The sequence below is a fragment of the Erpetoichthys calabaricus genome, chromosome 8 (assembly GCF_900747795.2).
Source record: "Erpetoichthys calabaricus chromosome 8, fErpCal1.3, whole genome shotgun sequence".
NCBI classification, from domain to species: domain Eukaryota; kingdom Metazoa; phylum Chordata; class Cladistia; order Polypteriformes; family Polypteridae; genus Erpetoichthys; species Erpetoichthys calabaricus.
Window position 1 is genome coordinate 121,193,776 of NC_041401.2, and position 25,821 is coordinate 121,219,596.

Here is a 25,821-nt window from a genome sequence, read left to right on the forward strand (position 1 = left end):
GGAGATGCACTCTGTGCACTGCTAATAGGTGCCAGGTGCCGCAGTTTTTCTCTGCATGCCAACCAGACTCGCCCATCATACCATATGGGATTGCTTCTTTCCATTATGCAGTCATCTATGTAGTCATTGTTGTTTAACACAAAGCATTGTATAATGAGTTATATACTATAATAAAGTGCTTTTGAAAATAATGCACTACAAACATACAGAAGACAAATAAAACACAATAAATGTTGGTATGATTAGTCCATAGGTGAAGGGCAACTGCTTACAAGAGGGTCACCACAGAGCATTGCCCTTAATGATAAAGTACATCCTGCTCTGATCAGTCCCTCTAAGAGTAGATGGCATCTCTCCTGAACAGCCCACGGTTAGAATGCCGTATCATCAGTAGTGGACATTCCTAGTCCTGAACAGTAGTACAAATTAGGCCTCAACTAAACCAGAGTAGGTGATATGTCTTCTAGAACAATCCAGGGAGCATTTTAGTCAAGAGGGTCTCTATTGAACAGTTGCCATCTCTTGTGAGACAGTCCTCTACTAAACTGACCATTGCTTTCCCGTTTGAACAGTCCAGTCCAGAGTAGCCCGCACCTTAACCAGAGTCCCTACAAAATAGGCCACATCACTTCTTGAATGGTTCACTAAAGAGCCGTTAGCCATGAAATAGTCTTCACCACTTCCATTACAGTGCAGCTCAAAGTCACTTATGAAAAAGTGGACAATCAGATCTTATCTCCCTTGGGACGGTGAACTGCAAAGCAGGCTGTATCTGTCCTGCGACTGTTTCATTCTGTATCCATTTATGAAGCGGAAACCATGACAGCCTTTAAGAAGAATCTGGGTGAGATATTGGGACATCTTAGCTAAACAAATGGGCTTGATGGACTGAATGATCTGATCTCATTTGTCAAATTTCTTTTATTTTTTACATTTCTTATGTCCATCTATGACTGCTTTTTCCATCGATAGTCCAATACAGAGTAGGCTGCATCTTTACCAAGGTTGTCCCATTCACCAGGACAGCCCACTGCAAAGCAGACCATTATACACTTGGAATTGTGTTTTTCAGAGCAGGTTGCAGCTTTCCCAGGGTAGTCCCATAGAGAAATGATAAGATGTGCCATTTCAAAGCAGGCTATCTAGACCACGTCACTACTGGGACCATTCACTACCCTAAGACATTTCCTTTCATGACAAGTTACTTCTCTTCCCGAGACAGTCCAGTGTAAAGCAGGCTATATATTTACAGGTTGGTTCTATATGGAATTTCATACAGGCTACATGTATTTGTAGGCCATCCACTGTGGCGAAGGCTGTATCAACCCCAAAACAATCCCCTTCAGAAGGGGCAATCCAACCACCTATTGGTGATCCACCACAGATTATAGGCAGCACTTGTATCATATGGAACAAGCCACATCTGCTCTTGGACAATTTACGCGATAGACAGGCCAGGTCAGCCAACTGCAGAGACAAGCATATGTGCCCTGGGACAGTTCTGTTCAGAACAGACTGTCTCTTCCTTTAGGAGAGTAAGTGGCATCTCATAATTTACAGCCAATAGAAAAGTCTGTAAAGAGAGTATTTGTTGAATTGACCCATTTGGTACAGACTGTGTGTGATTAGAAACCAACACTCGCTCAATCTGCAGCCATGCTGGGCCACATCAAGCAGCCGTGCCAGTACAGGAGGCTGGTGCTCCAGTCTCCAACATGTCAGCAGCAGTACAAAGGGTTAAGAGCGACTGAGTGAGCACCTCTCTAATCCCCCCTCCTCGTCTCGTTCTTCCAGCAGTCTGTGAGCATCCTTCACCTGTGAGAATAGCAATCGAGACACACACACACACTCTGCAAGTACACAGGCAATGTGAAGTGGCCTCGCAGTGGACAGGAGGCGCTCTTACGCTGCAAAAGGTGAGGAAAACTTCTTTGTCTTTTTATTCTTATTTGCTTTCTGCCAACAATTTTGTTTTTATGTGAGACATCACTCCTCCTCTCATCTTCATGGCATGCACTGAGACCTCAGACATTGCATTTGTGTCTCAAAATGCTGAAGAGGTGGAAACTGGAGTCCCAAAATGACTGAAGGACAGCAATGCCAGGTCCCCAGTGTATCGCTGTATGATCTTTCCTGCCTTGTGCCTGTCTTCGATATACATGTGCCTTACTTGCTCCTATCTGTGCCAAGGTGCTCTGGTGACAGACCAAAAACATTGTGCAATAATCACTATTACATTTCTCACAGTTCAGCATGAACTGAGAATAACCAATTTGGCAGCAGTGAATAATCCTTAGATTATCGATTGGCACATGAGAGGCTTCAAGGGGACTTGGGGTGAAGATTCTGGCTCTGTCTTGAGGTGTTAAAGATACAGACATAGTGAGGATTGCTGGCTGCACTTCCATTTAGAAAGGATTGCTGCACCACACAAGACTTCAAAGAGATTGTTGATATGGTATGTGATCACCAGCCTCATAAAATGCCCCTGTGGTTTTAAATTAATTAGTGACATTAGGAAGCAGCTAATGAAATTTACAGAATAAGAGAAACATGGCAGGACCAAATGTGATTATTCAATTAAATAAAAAAGATCACTTGAGCCAGGTCAATAAGCAGGGCGCCACTGGCCACCTTTTGACATGCTATGAGCCTCAGAGCATACTGTAGGGACAATGGTCATCATCGATTCTGTGGTCAATTGCAAAGCAGCCACCGGTCAGTAAACTATACAGTTAGCAAACCCAAACTGATCCATTTCATTGTGACAGATGACTCTCGGGGGTTTTAGTTGTGATCGATGTAGCCTGACAAGGCATGGAAAGGGCGGTGATTTAGGGGTTCCGATCCAGTCAGCACCATACTTAGCTAAGGGGAACCCACCGCACAAGAGCTGGCCATGTTGGGATGAACTGGAGGAGTCGCGCGGCTATCCACTCTGTTCCTGTCGCTTCTGCTGTTCGGCAGGAAAAAAAAAAAAAAACCTCTCACTGTCTTTTCCTTCTCGCTCGCTGGCTGAGGTCGGCAAACAAACGCTCACTATCTGATTGTGATGACCTGCGGAGATGCAGCGTCTCTTTCTGTCCACGAAAAGATCGGCCCTAGCCGTACATCAAGTAAAGTCTGTTCTGCGTCCGACCGAGGGACTACTGGTCCGGTAAAGTCCGTTTCTTAGACATGTAGGAAAAGGGTGCGCAGCGGCCAGTGGGAATCGAGTCGATCAAATTGATCAGAGTGATTTTGAACTAAATCTTGTTAGCGTCTAATCTGCCAGCTGGAGGTCAAGAGGCTACTCACCTGCATCCTTTGCGCCTCCTGTTTTATTCAGAGTGACCATCATGGGGAAATCAGAAAGTCAGATGGACATCGTGGAGAAGACGACTAAGATGGGCAAGCGGTGGTGCAGCGTACTGGAGATCGCGCTGATTGTCCTTTTGCTCCTGCTGACTTGCGGCTTGGCTGGACTGCTGGTCCTCTACATGAGCGCAAGAGGTAAGCGTTCGGAACAGGAGTACAATATTCGAAGTGCCTCCCAGTAAACTTTAAAGATGAAGTGTTAATCTGTAGTTGCTTGGATCTACCTAAACGAATGTTAAATCAAAGTGAGATTACTTTCGCTCTGTCGGTCTTCTTGATCTTGGGTTCACATGTGTCCATAGAGTTCTGGCACGCCGGTCCTCATTGCTGTTTATACATTTTCTAAACTCGTTGACGTTTAGTTTCTGGACGGAGACAGTCAGACTCAGTCGACGTATTCGGGACAGGCTCCGGTTCCCAGTCTCCCTGAACGTGGACTAATCGAGTTAAATACTTAGATAAATGGTGGAGACTTTGTAAACCCAAATTGAATTCAAAGCAGCGAAGCACGATCGGAGGATATGGTTCTTTATTACGCATGTACATTATCCGTAGTCTCTTCCTCTGATTAACTATTATATATACAATATCTTTAGTGCTGCATGAATACACTAAGAAAATTTAGTTGTTCTTTTTTATCGATAACGACTCACATTTTGTTCTGTATTGATACTGCTGCTGCTGCTCTGTTTTACTGTTCAGTACAGTGATCTGACCCTTACTGAGCCCAAATGTGTCATTCGTACTTCTTCACAATTTCAAAGTGCAATAAACGCTAAATCCACCGCCAGCGGTCGCATCTAGAACGTGGGAGCAGGGCAGCGGAGGTTCGCGGGTTTGGACCCTCAGACACCGTCGCTATATGAGGTGCAGCTTATATCCTTGATGAAAGTGGAAGATTTCAGGTACATGTTGCACTGCCTTTTCACTACACCGTCATTGTTATTTGATGCATAATAAAGAATAAGGGACATAATCTAAATGGAAATATCAACTTGTACAATATTGCAGTAACTTTATAAAGAGAAGCAACTTCCAGTCGCAAAATCTTTTATTTGGCCATCACAGGACTGCAAGTTCGCGCTATAATAATCGGAGTATCACCAAATGCAACAAAGCAACTGCGCTCAGAATAATTCGGACTCGTGGGCACTTGTTTATAAAGTCTTTTTTATTACGTAAAGGCGTCTGACTGTTCTGCTGCCTTTATTGAGGTTTAACGGAAGAATTCAGGCTTTGTTTTTGAAGCAACCCTGCCTAGGCGCTGGACACAGTGGCTGATCCTGCTCTTTTGACGGCATTCAAGTTTTAGAATTTAAAGCTTTCGACTGTTTATTGAATATTCGATTGCGTATTGTTCCGCACCGGGATCAGCACTTCCACTAAATCCACTCCAGTCGATCTTAAATCCTTTTCACAAAAACGAGGGTCTCTGCACTGGCCGTGAAGGAGTGCAGTTGTGCGCCTCAAGGACTGGCGCCCCCTCCTTGCACTCAGTTTACTGCGACACTAACCTAGAATGCGCTGATCAGAAAATGCATTAATGGCTTTGTGGACATTGCTTGACCTCTGTGGCATGTTTATATATGGGTCTTTAACTTAGCACATAGTCTGATCTATGAAAGTAGCAGCTTCTGGGAATGCCTAAAGTCACACTGACTCTTAAATGCTGTCGCTATAAGAGAGCAGTCTGGAGAAGAATCCCGGTGTTGTACGTGACTGGCTATCGTGTCCTCGGTAATGGCGATCAAACACCAGAGGACTTGTAAAACAATAGCTTTGTAACCCCTTAAATCCTTCTCCCTAAGACTCTTTTTATTACAGACACCACAACAGTGTGGTCAAAACCTACTTTGAAGTGAGTAAGCATGCACTAGTGAGTCATGTAAGCCCTGAAGAACAAGTAAGTATTGAGGATCCATGAAATGGCATTTTATATAGTGCCTTACGTACTGAGCATGGTCTGTGGCTGTTTACATTATAATGAGAAGGGGCAATGTTGTCTCACTTGTTCATGGAATAAACACTGTGTCTTCCTAGGATTTCAAGGCTTTCTGTGCTACTCACTCTTTGTATTTTGGAGCTACTGATGGGAAGTCTTCTGTTCATTAACAGGGTTGCACAACACTGCAGTTAGAGTTCTAATGTTGTTCACCGTCTTTGTTGCATTTGCATACCATCCCCATGTTTGTTTGTTTGTTTTTTTTTGGTACTTTGGTTTTCTTCCACAGCCAAATATGAATTATGTTATATCAACTGGTGTTCCAAAATTGGTCTGATGAACCACATCTCTTCTAGAACCGATTCCAGCATTTTGCCTGATATGGCAGGGATACCTGGGGCTGCCAGAGGGAGCTCTGGGAAGGCACCCTCAGGGGTTGTGTTGGGTTATGCCTGATTTCAGAAGTGGTCCAGGGATTGGGTATAAAAGAGGCCAGTGTGGCCACTGCTTTGGTGAACTTGGAATCCAGTGAGGTGTGGATGAGAGTTTAAGTTTATATGTCAATGCTTCTTCATGAATCATTATAATAATAATAATAATAATAATAATAATCAAGTTATAGTAGAATGTATTAAACTAGTTAGCTTTAAGCTATGTAAGAATTCACTGCTAAAGGGTTTTATTTTTTTTTCTTCTAAGCAGTCAGGAAGTGCTATGCTTGTCTGATCGGGGCCTCCACAGCCCAGGCCTTAACAGTGAAGTTGCACACTGCCGCTTACCGGCACAGCTGCCTATGATTTTAGCCTTAAGAGATGTTATTAGTGCAACAAGCAATTGTTTGTTGAGCAGTCCAGTTTTCACATGTGGGTCCTTCTGATTCCTACTTAATAGTGAGAATTGATTAATCAAAATGCCATCAATTTTTAACAGCCCAGAATTAAGAACATGAGAATGAGGGGTAATGAGGGGAAGGGGTAATTGGGTGATGCTCATCTCGAGGTGGTAAATACGTCGTTCACGCCAAAGTGATTGTTATGAGAATGTGTGGTCTGGGAAGGGAAACTGTTATGAGAAGGTTCTACTGGGAAAGAGACTGCTGTGAGAAAGTCTACAAGGCAAGGTAATTGTTGTGAGAATGTCCACTGGACCAGGTGATTGTTATGAGAAGAGGTATCGAGCGAGGTTATTTTAATGAGAAACCCTGCAAAGAAAATAATGGGAAATGGTGTGAAGTGGGGATATTTTGAGATAAGAATTTTAATAAATATGAGGCTTGCCCAAAGCAAGGGGCTCACTTCACTAAACTGAGACAGTGCTTATGTACTCTGCAATGGTTTCCTAAGCTGTGCAATAAAATCCATTTTGTCTATCTGAAGACTCTGCCTGTTTTTTCTAAAGAAGTTTTCTCCATGACAGTGGAAGGAGAAGACAAGAGGAGCAAGAATGGAGAAAGGCAGAAGGTGTGGGCAGGGTCTTTTCATTTTGCTTTACTACCTAATTTGTTATGTTTTGCCTCTGATGCTCCATAACCTTCTTTTCTTCTGGTATTTTTTTAGTTTCTTTAGCATGTTTAGGGTTTGCGGAATGCAAGAGCACCCTCCACAGGCCACAATGGTTACTTAATCCAGTATATGCAGTTTAGAATTTGCATATTTACAGTGGTAACAAAATCTTTTGCACAGCAGCCTCACAGTTGTAGAATCCCAAGTTCAATTCTTGCTGTGCTCCCACATACACTCCTTATGTCCATTTTATTATTATTTTTTATTCCTGGATACTTTGGATTTTTATAACATCCCTAAAATGTGTATGTTAATTGGGCACTCTAAATTGACCTGCATGAATGAGTGATGGATTGGTGTTCTATCCAAGTTTGGTTCCTACCTCGCACTCAGAACTGTTTTAGATTCCCATAAGCCTACAAAACAGGCTTAAATAAAGGCTGACTAGTTGGAGGAATGCCTTTCTTATACAACAACACTGTTTCTTTTTAGACTCTTCTGTTCCCCAGACCAGTCTCAGTAACATCTGTACAACTCCTGGATGTGTGACTGCAGGTAAGGTTTCCTAAAATAGGTAAAGTGTCCAGTCAGCTGGTGGTTTCAGATACAGACTGGCTGTGTCATCTGCACTGGGTGTCTTGGTGATGTTTATCCTTTTATTGATGCTTGCCTATGGAATGCTCCATGTTGTCTGTCAAATGCCCCCCATCCCTAATTGTGTTTCCAGCTGCTCGACTCCTCCAGAACATGAATCCTAATGTTGAACCCTGCCAGGATTTTTACCAGTATGCCTGCGGGGGCTGGCTAAGTCGCCATGTGATTCCAGAGACGAGCTCACGCTACAGTATTTTTGACATCCTGCGGGATGAACTTGAGATCATTCTCAGGGGTGAGTGGCTAATAGGTGAGGTGTCAGAAAACACAGAATCATTTTCCTAAACTATACTTCCCCTTCAACCACCTTTCATGCAGGTGTTCTGGAGACCCCTAACCACCTGGATCGGGAAGCCTTCAAGAAAGCAAAGCAACTATACCAATCATGCGTGAATGAGAGTAAGGATGGAAATGGTAGTGATGACTATCGTCCCCTTACAGATGAGCGGAAGCCTGCCCACACTCACTTGCCTTTATTTCTCTGATAGGTTTGATTGAGATGCGAGACTCACAGCCTTTGCTGCAACTTATTGATGCGGTTGGGGGATGGCCAGTGTCATCCTGGGACTGGAATTTAAATCATGGTGAGTACAACCAGCACATCAGAGTGGACTGCAGCTGAACACTCCCATCTCCAAGCATAGCTTCAGTGTCTGCCTATCTGTCCACATAGGGGCACAGTGGAGACTAGAAAACACACTGTCTACTCTCAATGCTGTCTACCACAAGAAGGCTCTAATTGACATGTTTGTGTGGACAGATGACCGCAACTCTAGTCGTCATGTCATCTATGTAAGGATCTTGCACTTCAATGATTGGGAGTGCCTTATTTGCAGTATCCCTTATAATGAAAGGGAATTGGCACCTTCTGGATATTTTTGCTTGCCTGTACACCAAGTCTGGTGGTTACTGACCTAAAATCATCCTTTGGTTTCTTCCTTATCAGATAGACCAGCCTGGCCTGGGGATGCCATCCAGAGATTATTATTTTAATGATGGCAGTTACAAGAAGGTGAGTATCACCGTCACTATGTTACATTAGATCTGACATATTTTGGCTTTTAGGAAACATTGACCAAATAAAATGTATGGATACATGTAAGGATGCCCCTTATGGAGCCCAGAGCCTGGGTCTTCTCATGAAACCCATTGGCAATTCTGACTGGCTAACATATCTCACGGCATCCTATTAAGTAGTGCCTGCTACAGTCTGTGCTTCTTCGCCCCCTGTTGCAGTCTGTGCTTCTTCGCCCCCTGTTGCAGTCTGTGCTTCTTGGGGCAAGTTCTACAAGAGTCATTGGAATGACAAAATACCACAGAATTACAGCATTGGCATACAGTTTAATGCTTCTGGCCCTCATAATGTAATACCTTGAAGCAGACCAGGTTGTCTCTGCTAAGGAATTCACTCAGTGTGACACCTCTCTTGGCTGCTCATCCTCTCTGAGAGGTGTTATGGATTACTTTAAAATAAATGTTCTTAAGTCCCTCTGCAAAGGGCTCGGTGTATATACTGTATATTTATTTATTCAATACACCTGTTGGAGAGCGGTAAGTGAACTCTCTATTTTACTTTAACCATTCTGACTAGATCTAGATATTCATTCCTAGGCCTATATAGACAAAGATGAGAAAGACAGCTAACAAGTAGTAAGTCATCCCATAGGCTATGGAAGTTAAAGTACACAATTTATCGCATGAGACAGGCTATGCAGTGTTTAGGCGAGGCTAAAGGAAACCTTTTGTTCTATAATAGCAATATACATGATTATAAACTAAGGTGGTCCAAAATAAAAAATTAACAGATTCAAGTTCTCCTCATGGCTAGTTTTCTTCTTTACCATATTTATATTAAATGCACAAACTTTTAAAGAAAATAAACAAGATTCAGAGGTCACTTCATTTGGCAGTTTTTAGGTCATCTGTACTGTACAGCAGAAAAATGTTGTACAGGTGTATGTAGGTCTACAACATTAGCACTATCTCTGAAGTTGGAAAATCCATTTGATGGTTTGCAACCAGTCGAAGAATAAACTGTTTCTCGTCCTTTGTCAAAGTGTCATTGTACTTTTTGATGAGACTTGTACCTCTTTCAGCTGCATCATTTGCTACCATCACGCGTGCTGACAATTCTCAAAATTAATTGAAGGCTGGATCATCTGTCCACGGTTCTGGTGTGTTCTTGAGAAAACAACTGAGAACTTTCTTTGCCTTTTTCCATAAGGACAAGAAACAAGGATGTTGTCCTTTGTGTTACCAGAACTTTAGCTCTTCAGGTTAATTTGTCAGCTTAAGATGTTGAGGTAATGGTGGGCACCGCAGCCTTTGCACCTTCTTTTCCTTTGTTTCTTCTGAGACTCTGCCATCCAAAAGGGCTAAAAAAGAAACTTCTACGTACTACTAGAATATTCTGGAAAATACTTCTTAATACTAGAATGATCTGGAATCATCCACTTACTATAGAATGTTCTGGGAACTCCACCTCAGTACTAGAACGTTCTCCGCTTCGTTGTTTTTTTATTTTTACTGCTTACTAATCACATATCCAGCCAAGACCTCCATGCAAGTGTACATACGTAGTAACAATAACAAAATATTCAGAATTCAACAAGATACAAATGTTTTCCTATTAAGCCAGAATTTCACAGGTAAGCAAGCTTTCCCTGATGATCAAAAATAAGCCTTGTGAAGAAATGATACTACAAATACCAACTTTGCATATTTTTTGTGGACCACCCTAGTATACATTTATATATGGTTAAAGATATAGAAAAATATATAGACAAATACATAAACAATAATTTCCTTCACAGAGGGCAGTAACAGAACACAGACTCAGGGCTTTAGGATTAAAGAACAGCCCTTTCAGCAAGTCAAATTAAAGGGGAGTCCTCTTGCTCCCTGACGAGTTGAGCCACCACCCTTAGCAGAGACAAATGGTGTTGTGACCCAGACTTGGTTTTGACAGTGGAGGAGACTGTAGCAAGGCTGAGAGGGAGAGACAGAGAGAGAGCCTGCTGCTACAAAAGAAGAACCCTTGCACTTAAAAGCTCCAATCTGTACCAAAAAACAGGCCTCCATTCCTTTAGTTCCACTTGTTAAACATGCAAAACCCTGAATTCATGCCCCAGTGCTGCTTTTTCAGGATGGACAAATAGCTGCAAGGGGGATATTACTCTGAGCAGATCCTACTCTATTATTCAACACATCTTTTAAGCAGTTAATCACTCTTCATGTCATTATATCACCTCCTAAGGCTCTTTATAACATGCCGGCATCTCAGCCACATTAAATTATTAACCATCTGCTTTGGCTGTGCAGGTGAGGGATGCCTATCTTCAGTTCATGGTGACAATTGCCACCATGGTGCGTGAGGACAAGGGCCTCAAGCAAAACGACAGCTTGGTTCAGCAGGAGATGATGCAGGTCTTAGAGCTGGAGACAGACATAGCCAACGTGAGTATGGGGCATTACTGCCACCTGATGCAGAGTCTTTCACTTTCGCCTGCTAATTTTAACAGCCAGATACTGTGTGCTTGGCATAGGCCTACAAGTCTTCATTACCGCAATAACTGTAATGAAATTGAGATGCATTGGCCTGTCCAGGATTTTTGATCCATCCATTCATTTTGGTCTCCTCTTAATCCTGTTCACGAGAACAGCCACCCTTCCTAGCAGTATTGGAAACAAGTATACACACATACACACACACACATACACACACAGAAAACATGCAGACTCACACAGATGGATCCTAGGTTAGGTTTCAAACATAGAACTGTTGCTGCAACACTGCATTAGCACCAACTACTGCGCCATGCTGGAAGTGAGACAGATAACACAAACAAATATTTACTTTGCATAGCACCTTTCATTGTAAGTTTTACATTAAACACATTGCATTGGAAGTGCAGAAGAACAAAGCATTTGTGGCTGCAGACTGGAGTAACAATCTTAAAATGAAAGAGTAACTGTTATTAGTACTACTTTCTAAACATCCCCTTACCCATTGCCCAAACCCAATTAATACACATTAGGCATAAGACAGGAACCAACTTTTGCCAGAGTGCCAGGCCATCACAGGGTGCAGTCACTCAGAAACACAACAATTATATTTTTTAAGATGCGTGAATGTGGACTAAACCTACAAGGATGTTGTGCATGAAGAACATGAAAATCTGCTGTACACTGACAGCGACTGGGCTGTGATTGAATCCCTGGACCCTGAAGGAGACAGAAACCTGCTGCAGATGGCCACCACATCAGACTTTACCACTCACACAGTCTTTGAGCAGGGCAAAATGGGCACAGTGTCAATCAGGATTTGGCACCAGTTAGTTACACAAAGGTTGGTATTTGAAGTTGACTGACAAGCACTGAGAATGTGATTGCACCCCTTCCTCCACAGGCCACAGTCCCGGCAGAGGAGCGGCATGATGTCACCATGCTGTATAAGCAAATGAGTCTAACTGAGGTTCAACAGCTCTTTCCTCTCAATGTGAGTTGGATACTTGAAAATCTGGAATAAATGGACCTCTGACACTACACACTAACTTCAGCTATGTTTTTCTGTTAACCAGGGGTTCAACTGGCTGCATTTTATACAGGGGGTTCTGTCCTCGGTTAATGTGGCTGTAAAGCCTCAGGAAGAGCTGGTTGTTTATGGTGTCCCCTACTTACAACGGCTCCAAGGAATTCTCTCAGTCCATTCCACCAGGTAAGTGTGAACACAGTTAACTTATGCAAGTTCAGTCTTGGGTTTGGGGTCCTCTGTGACTGCAGGTTTTCTTACTACAGTAATTGATTTCTTCTTTTACTTTGACTCCCATCTTAAGCAAGTTTTTATTTCAGGTTCAATTGTTTTTTATACTAACCCAAAAATGACAAATTGTTTATGGCGAATTTTTACAAGAATTTATGTTACATGGAGAATTTATTCTTTGTTACTTTTTTAATGTTCTGGTTTAATCCATTATTTACTAATAAGCCCATCATTTGGTAACACTGAAATAGCTGCTCTTTAACTTTCAGTATTGTTTGCAAAGGTGTCTGCTAGGCTAATCATTGATGGTCAGTATTTGAAAACGATTAAGAGAGAAAACACCGGCACAGTTCAAGAGAATCAAAAATAAAATGACAAGACAGTGCTAAACATTTCAAGATAGGACAAAAACACAAATATTTTGTAATTTCTTATTAAATGTAAATCTCGCACTATAATCCTTTTTCGTTTAGAAAAATGCTGAAGGTTAGCTAATAATTAATGAGATCAATTAGAGGTAAAAATGACACACCGATTGTGAAACTGCTTGGAGCAAGAAGGGGGTTCATGGGGCCTTTAAGGACTGAACTTGAAAGCCACTGATCGATTGTATCGAAATACAGAAATGTAATCAGGATACAAGGTCATCAAGAGATTCCAATTCTGCTCTCTTTCTGTTTTCAGTACTTTGCAGAACTACCTGACATGGCAACTGTTAATGGACAGGGTCAGCAGTCTGAGTCGGCGTTTCAAGGAGGCTCGAGCACACTATCGCAAGGTAAACACTGCAGCTTGAACACTAGACAGACATCATAGTACCACAGAGCAGCGATGATGGCTACTCGGTTCTGCCTGTTCATTCTGATGCATTGTAGGCTCTGTATGGAACCACGGTGGAGGAAACGCGATGGCGAGACTGTGTGCGCTATGTACAGAGCCATATGGAAAATGCTGTGGGGGCACTTTATGTGAGGGAGACATTTGCAGGGCACAGCAAGCAGATGGTGAGAAGCCAAATATATATAAGACACTGCTATTACAGGCAGGTGCGGTCATGCTTCTTTTTACATTTAAACTCACTGACAGGTTAGTAAACTGATTGACAAAATCCGTCAGGCCTTTGTGGAGACTCTGGATGAGCTTGCTTGGATGGACAAGTTGTCCAAGGAGAAGGCGCAGGAGAAGGTAAGAAGGGACTTGGTGTATGGCCAATATTCCACGCATGCTATAAATTCACAGATTGGCATTTTGCCTTTCAGGCGATGGCAATCAAAGAGCAGATTGGATACCCAGACTACATCCTGGAGGACACCAATCCAAAACTTGACATGGAGTATGCTCATGTATGTAAACAAAATTTCACAATTAAATGGAAGCAGGACACTTGAGAGAGTTGGGTCCTAGGGTTACATAGTACAACTGTGCAGGCATATCAGCGTTAGCATTGGTGTACTTGTGGTTTGAATTTGCTCAACATGGCCAGTCCTCAACTCTAAACTTATAAGGCAGGACAGTGGCATGTCAGGAGCTGGTTTAAAATGGGCAAATGGTTAGCTACAGCTACTCATTCTCTTAAATTTCCTCAGCTTAACTTCAGTGAAGACAACTACTTTGAAAACACACTAGAAAACCTGCGGGCAGGTGCCCAGAAGAGCCTCAGAAAGTTACGTGAGCGTGTAGACCCTGAATTGTGAGTTCCAATGCGTTCAAAATAAATTTATTTTGCACTGATGTTAGAGTAGGGGTAGCGCATTTAACATGGACAAGTCCAACCAGGAGACTGGGTTGGAATCCTGACCTGGTCACATTGTGTGTGATGTTTGCATGTTCTCCCTGTGTTTTTGTGGGTATCCTCCCACATCCCAGTCATAGTTAACTGGTGACTCCAACCTGGTCTCATATGAGTGAGTGTGGGAGTTTGTACACTGCTGCAGACTGTCAACTTGGTCAAAGTTGGTTATTGCCTTCAATCAGATCCTGTCAGAATAGGTGCTGGTTCCTGTAACTCTGACCTAGATAAAGCTATTCTGAAAATTAAAGGGGGGTGTTGTTAAAGCAGGAAGGCAAAGCTTTAGGACTTCTACTCAGTTCCACAATTAATGTTACTTAGGGGACAAATGCCCATTGAAGTTGGTCACAGTACGGTAGTTATGCTATGTGATCTAACATCTTATGACTATTAGGCATTTTCTTCCTAGGTGGATCATTGGTGCTGCAGTGGTGAATGCCTTCTACTCTCCCAATCGGAACCAGATAGGTATGCTTATAAACAGATAATCAGAATGGTCTAATCAGAGGAGAATGCTCTGAAGATAAATATCATTTCCCATCTGTTTCTATGCTGAACATTGTTCCTTTTGTTACAGTGTTTCCTGCTGGGATCCTGCAGCCACCTTTCTTCAGCCAAGACCAGCTGCAAGCATTGAACTTCGGGGGCATTGGAATGGTTATTGGTCATGAGATCACCCATGGCTTTGATGATAATGGTATGTATTGTACCATTATTATGCTCCTTATGGACCCAGGAGGCACACAGCAGATGGGTAGATTCCTTACTTTTTCTTCTGATAGGAAGAAACTTTGACAAAGAAGGCAACATGTTTGACTGGTGGAGCAACTTCTCTGCCATGAACTTCAGGGACCAGTCACGCTGCATGGTGAATCAGTATGGCAGCTACACATGGAAACTGGCCGGGGGACAGAATGTGAGTGGGTTATAGCCAAGTGAGCAGTTTGTGGGTTAGGGAAAGTAAAAAGGTTCATAGACAGGTCCCAAATGAGAGGAGCAGTTAGTCACTGCCTAAGGCCCTTGTCATCATCTAGGTCAGCAAGATAAAAATACTTGAAAAGGGTCATATACTGTAGATATGTCCAGCTTTAGCAGAAGGAGGGGTCAAGGATTGGGTCATACTAGGAAGCAGAAAAAGGCAAGAGTAAGTCTGCACCAATGGGCTACTTTGTCCTTCACAGGTCAGTGGCATAAGCACTCTTGGAGAAAATATTGCTGACAATGGAGGAGTCCGACAGGCCTACAAGGTAAGCTTTTGCAAACCCAAAATGCTTGACTGACAGTATTTTTGTACCTGCTAATGCCTAACTTTCAACTTTTGACAGGCTTATATGAAGTGGATCGAGACAGAAGGTGAAGAACCACAGCTGCCTGGCCTAAATCTCAACTACAAGCAGCTCTTTTTTCTGAACTTTGCTCAGGTAATTGATCTAGGTGCTTGGTACCCAATACTCATCCATCTTTCTACATATTTATTAAATTTTTCATTACAGGTTTGGTGCGGGTCATACAGACCAGAGTATGCCAGCCAGTCTATCAAGACGGACTCACACAGCCCACTTGAATATAGGTAGGACAGCGCCTGCCTCACCATCCTGCACACTTTACCTAGGTAATGCTTTTCTTTTCTTGACACCATTATCTCCCTCTCCTGTTGACAGGGTCATTGGTTCTCTGCAAAACTTTGCGGCATTCTCAGAAGCCTTCCACTGCAAGCTGGGCAGCACTATGCATCCATATGAGAAGTGTCGTGTATGGTAGACAGATGCTAGCAACCATTCTGCCTTCTGGTATTAGTTGTGCTAACCAAAAAGGTGCTTGCTAATGTACTCTAAACCCACACTGTGTGGCTTTCTTCAATAAAGATGTCCCTCCCACCAGCATCAGTTAGCCATTTAGGCTCAACGTATGTCTATAAAAGGGAGTCAGACTGCATGTGATGGGGGTGCAGAGGTGGATATGATTGGACAGCTAATCTGACTGTTACTTGCTCCATCACATAACACAATGACCGTTTTGCTTCTTCCCTCTTTGTAAAATCTATCATAAAATGATCTAAATCTTTCTTTCTCTTGTGTAAGTCTGAAATTCTTGACAATACCAAGCAGACGCAAAATATGTGCTTTCAGCTGCCTGAGCTTGAATGCAAGTGTTGCTCTAGGGTTACCTGCATAGCTGGAGTTGTGCATCTACACATGTACATGTGCCTTTCATTTTCTGTCTTTCACATCAGATCAACAACTTCCTTTAAGCCCAACATACGCTGGCCCCTCATTGTCTGACTAATAATAAATCTGAATACTGGGCAGGGATGTTTTTTTATGAATTTAGATTAATTTTGAGATATATGCATTACAATAGAGGAGATATAATACAGCAATCAAACACACATTTCTTTAACAAAAACATGAAAAAAAACAGTCCAATCAAAAATACAATCAATCCAGTAAATCACAGAATGGATTAAGAGTCTTTTTTTCTGAAAACCTGTGTTTTGGACTACTTCGTTCCTCCTAGTGCCCCGACTCTGACCCGCTTGACAAAACAAAATCGGCGGCAGTAAGAGAGGAAGGAAGTCAACAGAAACTAAACAAATGTAAGTAAAAATAGTGTGAGTGACGTTATCTCATTTTAAGCCCTGCCTGTAGAAAACAGACTGTGCCTATACATGTATTAGGTTTGTGTGTATAGAGTATATATACATGGGTACTGCTATAAAAAAAATATATATAAGCTCTTTATTAATATACAAACAATTTCACCAAACCAGTATAATTTACCTTAGTGGAATAGAAGTACAATAACAGAGATGCTAACTGAGTGATCATCTTTCCGCCCACCGTAGGGTCAACAAGCCCATCGGCACAACGTCCTGGCAGTTGGTCACCTTGTACAAACATCTTCATTACACTAAAACACAAAATTGAAAAACTGCTAGATTAGTAGGATCTGCTGTGGTTTTATAATTCAATGTCAAAGAACTGCTAATGTGAAACTTTCCAGAGACCTAAAGCAGACCAACCGTTAACACAAATACTTGGAGCTCAGACAGATCTTCCTCCCCACTTTGACAGGAGGCCTCATGATATTTTTCTATTTTTATTCACCATTGACCACCTACCCACAGTGTCTGGTACAACTGTTTCAGTACCATCTCAAGTTTAGCACTGTCACAAGACACACTCTTTGATCTCTACTCAGCTTCTTTATTTTACCTTGTCACTGCAGCTGACACTTTTGTAATGTTAAAACCTAAGGCCAGTGTAAACCAACATCCCTTTGAGACTGTTACTTTAGAGATTTATGGCTGGACTAGCACCAAATTGTGTGGCTTACAGTCATGTGAAAAAGTAAGCACACCACATGGAATGTTTTTTCTTTAACATACAGTCAAGTCAGTGACACAATTTTCTTAATTTTGGCTCTGTATGCCACCACAATGGATTTGAAACAAAGTAAACATGTTGTGATTTAAGTATAGCCTTTCAGCTTTAATACCAGGGGTTTGACAAAAATAGTGTATTAAAACAACACATTTTATATGTTCACATACGTTTGAGAAAAAAAAAAATTCATAAAATGTACTTATTTTTCACATGACTGTATTCCTCTGTTTAGTCTAGTAGAGTTGCCATTATATGTAATGAACATACTATCCATCCATCCATTTTCCAACCCACTGAATCCTAACACAGGGTCACGGGGGTCTGCTGGAGCCAATCCCAGCCAACACAGGGCACAAGGCAGGAACCAATCCCGGGCAGGGTGCCAACCCACCGCAGGACACACACAAACACACCCACACACCAAGCACACACTAGGGCCAATTTAGAATCGCCAATCCACCTAACCTGCATGTCTTTGGACTGTGGGAGGAAACCGGAGTGCCCGGAGGAAACCCACGCAGACACGGGGAGAACATGCAAACTCCACGCAGGGAGGACCCGGGAAGCGAACCCAGGTCCAAAGGTCTCCCAACTGCGAGGCAGCAGTGCTACCCACTGCGCCACCGTGCCACCCCTATGAACATACTAAGTAACAAAAAATACATTAATAAATAGGACTTTACAAGAATAATAAAATTTGATCTGAAGCCATTGAAAAAAAATATTAACCAAAGACATCTTAAAGAACAGGATAGTATCAATGCAGTAAAGGCAGTTTATTATACCTTAAGAACCGAGTTATAAATCTGGCTCAGTAGTCCCTAACTGTAGTGAAATACATAATTTAACTAGAACAGAGTTGAGAATACTGAGAAGCAACCAGGCCATAGTGATTGTGCTATATCCTGAAAAGCACAGTGTGGCAGTTGGAAAATAAATGACACCAGGATGTCCAAGCTGACAAAACACCACAAAATATCAATTTCTCCTCTTTTAATACTGGTGCACTCTTTGTAACTGATAAAAGCTGCTAACAGCCAGTTACATTTGTGACAGAAGTGACTCACCTCAGGTCTCTGGCTGGCCTGCACTTTGGAAGTGATGCCTAGAGATTGGATTATTGTTTCAAGGGGTACATAGTCACCTGGAGAGTCCTGGGTAAAGTGCAACAACACCTTGTCACCACCTAAAAAAGCAGACAAGAGGCGAAAGAGCTGTTAAGAGGTATGTGGCACCACCTTGAGGCCATCTTGGAATACTGCATCAAATGACAAAGAGCATTTTCTGAGAATGCAGGTCTGTTAGTCAAATATCTGAGCTCTCAAACAGTGTTGGTCATTTTACACAGGATGGGAACATTTAAAAAACGTCAGCACAGATTACATGTCAATTTGGTATAATCAAGGTCAGCATAGATCATACACCAGTTTTGTATAATTAAGGTCAGCACAGATTATGCATCAGTTTTGTATAATCACCATGCTAACACACATACATATTGGTTTTAAGAAAGTGTGGCAAGTGTGCTTATGAAACATTCCTTCTTGCTGAACCTTGCATTTCTCATTGCTATCCAGTTGCCTACACAGAAGACCTCACCTTGGGAAACAATCAACATTCCTCCACTTTGCAGCAAATCTCCTTTGAAATTTCCAGAAATACCTTGAGCATTGGCCTAAAAGGACAGAACAGGCAAACAGACACAGAAAATAAAACAATTATTTAACACCATGAATGTCACATCCCTGGGCCACCTCACACAAAGCATATTTACATTATATAAAAATTAATGAGAAGTATTGGTTAGTGTTTAATAGTGATTCCTGATTCTGGAAAAAAAATGATACTGGCAGCTTCTCAAACAATACCAGCCCTCAAAAATATCCACACCTCAGCACCAGTTACATACAATGCCACAGTTAGGCCATCTATGCACTCCTAACTTTGTACATGAAACCTTTCCTAATTTGTGTAAATGTCAAGTCAAATGAAAGTACCTTATTTACAACCTTGCGCACCTTTTTCCCTAGGGCAGCTGGAAGGACACTCAGCATGCCATACCTACAGGAGTGAAAAGAAGAGTGTAGATATTAAGGTCAAACTTGTATTCTGAGAGCAACCTTCAAACTCCCTGTGGTTGCCAGCACTCACCTTTTGAAAGCCAGGTCCCTGTAACACTGTTTCTGCTCATCAATGTAAAGCTCTAGGAATGAAAAAGTGTGCTCAGAGTTTCCAAGTCCACATGGACATATGCACACCCTCTCAATCACTTGCCCTTCATCTCATTTACACACACACCACAATGTACATACTTCTCAGAAATGCACCCAGTTTATACAAGGAGGTCCACACTCTCACTCACTTACAGCAACACACTGACATAGAGAAACATACAGTCCAATCACTGGCACTCACATGTTGATATTCATTTAGTATTCTCGGACAAACACACAGAGAATCAAAGTGACTAGGCATTTGTCACAAGAACTGTGTGCAACTTGCTAATCTCCAGTTGCATTACTAACGGGCTGGTTATGAAATATGTAATCTCCCTACTCCATCCCCCTGAACTTTACTCTATTATAAAAGCAGCAATATCCAAGAGTGTAACTTTGGAAAACACTAAACTAACTGTTTTGCTTCTGTGTTAAAAACTAAATTAAAATTTGCAGATCCATAACCAACAGATGTTCAAATGAAGCAGTTTTAAACTGATTCAACACTGAATGTCTTGTGCTGATCCCTGTTTGTACACATCTACAACTCTTCTGGTAAACGTCCTTTTAGATATATATTTAATTCATTTTGACTAAGCATTGTGTTTAAAGTTATCAAAAATGTAATTGTGGATATTATAAAATGCACTGTTAATTGACTTAACATTTCCAATCCTTCTTAATCTAGTTGAGAACAAAACTGCTTTTCCAAATAAATTATCTTGCTCATCAGAGTAAACTTTCAGCTGACTGTCACTAAACAGTTCAAATATCTAAGAGATATAAGATTTATCTATTACAGTATAAGATTTCAGAGTATCCCTCGATAGATTAACAAGACTTAAAATGTATTTTTGGTTATCTGAAATTTTGGGTTAACATATTTGCAGACCTCTCAAACAGCATATATGGAGTAACACCTTATGGAATAAGATACAGAAAAATCTATTGTGATAACCTTTGCTTAAATGTAAGGATCCTAACACATTCAATATATTTAAATGGGAAAATGGCATCTTATATTATATACAACTAGAAAAAATAAACGATCTCTGTGAGTGTGAGGAACAATTCCAATTATTTTTTCATTGGTTAATTTAGGTTGTTTTAAAATAAACACACCTGGTTTCTTCTAAACCTTTTCCTTTGTCTTAACGTTGCGCATACATATATATACACACATAAACAACTTCAGTCTGGGCTCTCTTGTCATATAGCTCTTGGAGCTGGGCAGAGGAGGGGGCTGAGAGTTCTGCTGGATATAATTTTAATGGAAGATAATGCTTGTAACACTGTATTGATTTGATCTTTGAGTGGTGGGACTGTGATAAACTTACACTGATTTGTTTTATTAATTAAAAATCAGTTGGGGGTTGCAGGGGGCATAAAATCTACCCTTGTACCTTTGGGTACAATGCAGAAACCAGTCCCTCACAAAATGCTGAACATGCATACAACCTATACTCACAAGGGTGCAAATTTGGAATCTACTGTATAATTAACCTTTCTGAACAGATATTATAGAAAAAAAGAACAGCTGAACATAAAATTTTGCGGACACAAGGAAAACGTGTATAGTCATCAAAAGAGTGAGGCCACAGCACAAAACCGCAGTTGCATCTATATATAAGTGTATACACAGTCATATGAAAACGTTTGGGAACCCCTCTCAGCCTGCATAATAATTTTACTCTACTTTCAACAAAAAAGAACAGTAGTATGTCTTTCATTTCCTAGGAACATCTGAGTACTGGGGTGTTTTCCGAACAAAGATTTTTAGTGAAGCAGTATTTAGTTGTATGAAATTAAATCAAATGTGAAAAACTGGCTGTGCAAAAATTTGGGTCCCCTTGTAATTTTGCTGATTTGAGTGCATGTAACTGCTCAATACTGATTACTTGCAACACCAAATTGGTTGGATTAGCTCGTTAAGCCTTGAACTTCATAGACAAGGGTGTCCAATCATGAGATAAGGTATTTAAGGTGGTCAATTGCAAGTTGTGCTTCCCTTTGACTCTCCTCTGAAGAGTGATAGCATGGGATCCTCAAATTAAATCAAAAAAGATCTGAAAACAAAGATTGTTCAGTATCATGGTTTAGGGGAAGGCTACAAAAAGCTATCAGTTTCAACTGTAAGGAATGTAATCAGGAAATGAAAGGCCACAGGCACAGTTGCTGTTAAACCCAGGTCTGGCAGGCCAAGAAAAATATAAGAGTTGCATATGCGCAGGATTGTGAGAATGGATACAGACAACCCACAGATCACCACCAAAGACCTGCAAGAACATCTTGCTGCAAATGGTGTATCTGTACATCGTTCTACAATTCAGCGCAATTTGCACAAAGAACATCTGTATGCTGCTGTGGGCTGGCGCCCTGCCCGGGATTTATTCCTGCCTTGCACCCTATGTTGGCTGGGATTGGCTCCAGCAGACCACCGTGTCCCTGTGTTAGGATATAGCCGGTTGGATAATGGATGGATGGAACATCTGTATGGCAGGTGATGAGAAAGAAGCCCTTTCTGCACTCACACCACAAATAGAGTTGCTTGTTGTATGCAAATGCTCATTTAGACAAGCCAGATTCATTTTGGAACAAAGTGCTTTGGACTGATGAGACAAAAATTTTGTTCTTTGGTCATAACAAAAAGCACTTTGCATGGTGGAAGAAAAACACTGCATTCCAAGAAAAACACCTGCTACATACTGTCAAATTTGGTGGAGGTTCCATCATGCTGTGGGGCTGTGTGGCTAGTTCAGGGACTGGGGCCCTTGTTAAAGTCAAGGGTCGGATGAATTCAACCCAGTATCAACAAATTCTTCAGGATAATGTTCAAGCATCAGTCACAAAGTTGAAATTACGCAGGGATTGGATATTCCAACAAGACAATGACCTGAAACACAGTTTGAAATCTACAAAGGCATTCATGCAGAGGGAGAAGTACAAATGTTCTAGAATGGCCGTCACTATCCCCTGACTTGAATATCATCGAAAATCGATGGGATGATTTGAAGCAGGCTATCCATGCTTGGCAGCCATCAAATTTAACTGAACTGAAGTGATTTTGTATGGAAGAATGGTCAAAAATACCTCCATCCAGAATCCAGACACTCCTCAAAGGCTATAGGAGGCATCTAGAGGCTGTTATATTTGCAAAAGGAGGCTCAACTAACTATTGAGTAATACCTCTGTTGGGGTGCCCAAATTTATGCACCCGTCTAATTTTGTTATGATGCATATTGCATGTTTTCTGTGATGCGACGCTGCTGCGGAGGGCCCAATGGAGCAACAGACTCCTTCACTCCAACCACTAATTTTTTTATATATATAATTCACTGCAACATATTCCATCACTTAATTACTCCACGTGGACATCTCCACTCTGCACTCCAATCTTCATTACGCTTCACTCAGGCCCGCACGCCTGTTGCCGCCTCCACGGCTCATCTGTGCCTCTGTCCTCAGTAGGCGGCCACTTACGCTTCAGTCAGGGCCGCTCCGCTGCACTGCATTCTTGACAGAGCATAAAAGGGGCCCTTCTCTTCGTAAAGCCATCACTTTCCTTCATATCAATATATTTCCATTTTGTTAGAAAGAACGTCTTGTAGATAGTAGTTTGGCCTTGCCGAATTTCCACAGTTTGAAATTATTGTATTCCAAATGTCTTCAGTTCCACTGCTAAAGAAATATAAATCAGGTGCTCAAAAACGTAAAGAAAAAGCCAGTCAGTGTCAAATGGAAATCGTCAAAAAGTGATGGTTGTAGATGCCGGGAAAATGCATTTCTGCAGCTCAGAATGCAGGAAATCGCTTGGTGGCCTGAGCTCTGCCCCGGACCCCCTAGCTGCAGGGGTCTTGTCTAGGGCCAGCTCTGTGTCACTGCTGAAATACTACTGTTTCCATAAGGCATGTCACATATTAAAAGGAAGTTCCTACTCTGGATTTTTGTTTATCATTGGCTGAGCTTTCAAAGAATTAAGAGGGGTTCCCGGACTTTTTCATATGACTGTATGTAATATAAAGCAGGGGTAGGCAACGTCGGTCCTGGAGTGCCACAGTATGTGCAGGTTTTTGTTCCAACCCAGTTCCTTAACGAGAACTCAATTATTGCTGATGAAGCACATATTGCTTAAGTGACATTTTAATGCTTCATTTTAGTGGTCTCGCTTGTTAAGGTTCTCCAACCTTAATTGATTATTTCAATCTTAAACTGCTGCATTCAGTGTTTTAATTGCTCCATATTAGCAATAAGATGTAAAAGACAAAGCAGCCAGCAGTTCTCCAGCTAGCTTTTTTCCAATTACATCTGTGTGTGTTCATCATGCACGGTTTGATTTAATAAAACACTTAATAGAAAAATGTGACAGACTGAAAATGATCTGTTTTAGGCTTCAAATCATTTGGATGATATCCTTGGAAAGGAAAAAAATCTACGATATAAAAGCCTTACATTGCACAGACTAACAAGCCATAAAATTAAATAAGGTCTGAGATTGGCAATGATTGGTTTCTAATTAAGCAATTGGGTTGAATGAAAACCTGTAGCCACTGCGGCTCAGCAGGACCGACATTGCCTACCCCTGTTTTACATCTTATTGCTAATAAGGACCAATTAAAACACTGAATGCAGCAGTTTAAGATTGAAATAAGCAATTAAGATTGGAGAACCTTAACAAGCGAGACCACTAAAATGAAGCATTAAAATGTCACTTAAGCAATATGTGCTTCATCAGCAATAATTGAGTTCTCGTTAAGGAACTGGGTTGGAACAGAAACCTGCACATACTGTGGCACTCCAGGACCGACGTTGCCTACCCCTGATATAAAGTACACATAGCACATTACAGATGTCAACTAAACATTCGGCCTAATCGCTACTGAGATTGGCATTTTATATCTCTGCCTATCCATCTCTAATTTTGATTACAACCACTCAAATATATACAGTGGGCATCTCTGATTCGAATTCAGAAGTCAAACTGTCATTGTATTTGGCCAGTCAGAGTAACGCATTACCATTACCGAGTCTTCCGCATTTCTCCGGACTGACTCGTTTTGCGGATTCAGAGCAATACCGTTAGCTTATTTCATATGCCACCCTTTCACAGGCCCCATTTCTTACACTGAAAGGTGTCGAATCTCAAAGATCGTATCTTCTACCCCTGCCTAATTAACCACCACGATCCCACTCACGCTGTATTGTTACACCTTATGACGCGTTGCCAATACTTGGACTCACCGCCCTGGAAGAAGTTGCCCTCCTTGAACTCTTGCAGGCCCACCTCCTCTGGGGCCACGCCCACAAGCCCCACGCCATTCGCCTCCAGGTCGCCTTTTAACTTGCTTAATTCCGAAGCGGTCCAGCGGCACACTTGGCACCCGAGGCGTCGCAAGAAGAGTAGGACGACGGCACGATTTTTCCAGAGAGACCGCAACTCCACTGTCTGAGAGAGACAATACGTTGAGAAGAAGGCTGGCAACTGTCGCCATTGCGGCTCCAACTGGGAGCCAATATGGCCAAGGCGGCCACTGAGCAGCTAACTCCCCTCTATTTCACGAGGGACGCGACATACCAACCTCACCATTCGCGGCGCTTTTCAACATGTTCACTCCTATTTTACTGAGATCCACAGAAGCCATGTTAATCCTAGGCATCTTTCAAACTAAGCGAGTAGCTCCCCAGCTACTCCCCCTAGCCTTACATGTAACGACGGGAGGCGGGGCCAGTTGTATAAACCTTCGCGTTTTGTTGTATAACAGCTTAGGCGGTGGGGCAAAGGCCGGGGTAGAACAATTAGAAGTGGAGAAACAGTAGGTTAAGGCATATGTGACAGTGCACAACACTGAACTCCTTTCGGATACGCACCCTTTGGTTGATATCCTCAAACTGGGGAATTCATTACGACAACACGGTTAAAAAAGGAGGCTGACAATTTGTTTTATACAGTGTATGAAATAATTTGAACGCAGAGCAACGTAGATTACTAACCAAATCAGTGGACACAAAATAGGCAGGCGATACTCCTCGGTAGGTCAATTTATTTGAACCCCTGATAAGTTTAAGAAGGTGGATGCTCAATTTCAAATGCCACCTTTCACGATTAACCACATTTCAGACTCGTTCTGGGGTATCGTACAACATATTGTAACATCCTAGCCAGGTGGGAGGCATTTTGGAGTGACGGTTGGGCCGATTGAGGGAGGGCGGAGTACA

At 41.9% G+C, this 25,821-nt stretch overlaps 2 protein-coding genes across 7 annotated transcripts; one reads left to right on the top strand and one right to left on the bottom strand.

The window, feature by feature from the left end:
• The first annotated feature begins 1,590 nt into the window (after nucleotides 1–1,590).
• mmel1 (membrane metallo-endopeptidase-like 1) lies at nucleotides 1,591–15,776 on the top strand. Of its 2 annotated transcripts, none has more exons than XM_028807366.2 (23): nucleotides 1,591–1,916; nucleotides 3,329–3,492; nucleotides 7,294–7,356; nucleotides 7,529–7,690; nucleotides 7,774–7,854; nucleotides 7,944–8,039; nucleotides 8,129–8,247; nucleotides 8,402–8,467; nucleotides 10,777–10,911; nucleotides 11,864–11,953; nucleotides 12,036–12,172; nucleotides 12,902–12,995; nucleotides 13,093–13,221; nucleotides 13,304–13,402; nucleotides 13,477–13,560; nucleotides 13,804–13,907; nucleotides 14,416–14,474; nucleotides 14,584–14,703; nucleotides 14,789–14,922; nucleotides 15,188–15,253; nucleotides 15,332–15,427; nucleotides 15,500–15,576; nucleotides 15,668–15,776. In XM_028807366.2, exons 2-23 carry the CDS (start codon nucleotides 3,339–3,341, stop codon nucleotides 15,765–15,767), a joined length of 2,265 nt encoding a protein of 754 aa, XP_028663199.2. In that variant the 5' UTR covers nucleotides 1,591–1,916; nucleotides 3,329–3,338; the 3' UTR covers nucleotides 15,768–15,776. The 2 variants fall into 2 exon arrangements, with proteins under 2 accessions (XP_028663199.2, XP_051786383.1); XM_051930423.1 differs by lacking the exon at nucleotides 1,591–1,916 and adding an exon at nucleotides 2,585–3,157.
• Nucleotides 15,777–15,848: 72 nt separating this feature from the next.
• Nucleotides 15,849–25,380, bottom strand: prxl2b (peroxiredoxin like 2B). 5 transcript variants are annotated; one of them, XM_051930440.1, is made up of 7 exons: nucleotides 25,190–25,380; nucleotides 24,847–25,051; nucleotides 19,544–19,595; nucleotides 19,390–19,453; nucleotides 18,992–19,067; nucleotides 18,460–18,578; nucleotides 15,849–16,916 (listed from the first exon to the last, which is right to left on the bottom strand). In XM_051930440.1, exons 1-7 carry the CDS (start codon nucleotides 25,190–25,192, stop codon nucleotides 16,890–16,892), a joined length of 546 nt encoding a protein of 181 aa, XP_051786400.1. In that variant the 5' UTR covers nucleotides 25,193–25,380; the 3' UTR covers nucleotides 15,849–16,889. The 5 variants fall into 5 exon arrangements, with proteins under 5 accessions (XP_051786400.1, XP_028663197.1, XP_051786398.1 ...); XM_028807364.2 differs by having other exon boundaries at nucleotides 25,185–25,380; XM_051930438.1 differs by having other exon boundaries at nucleotides 24,847–25,047; nucleotides 25,181–25,380.
• Between the last annotated feature and the right edge of the window lie 441 nt (nucleotides 25,381–25,821).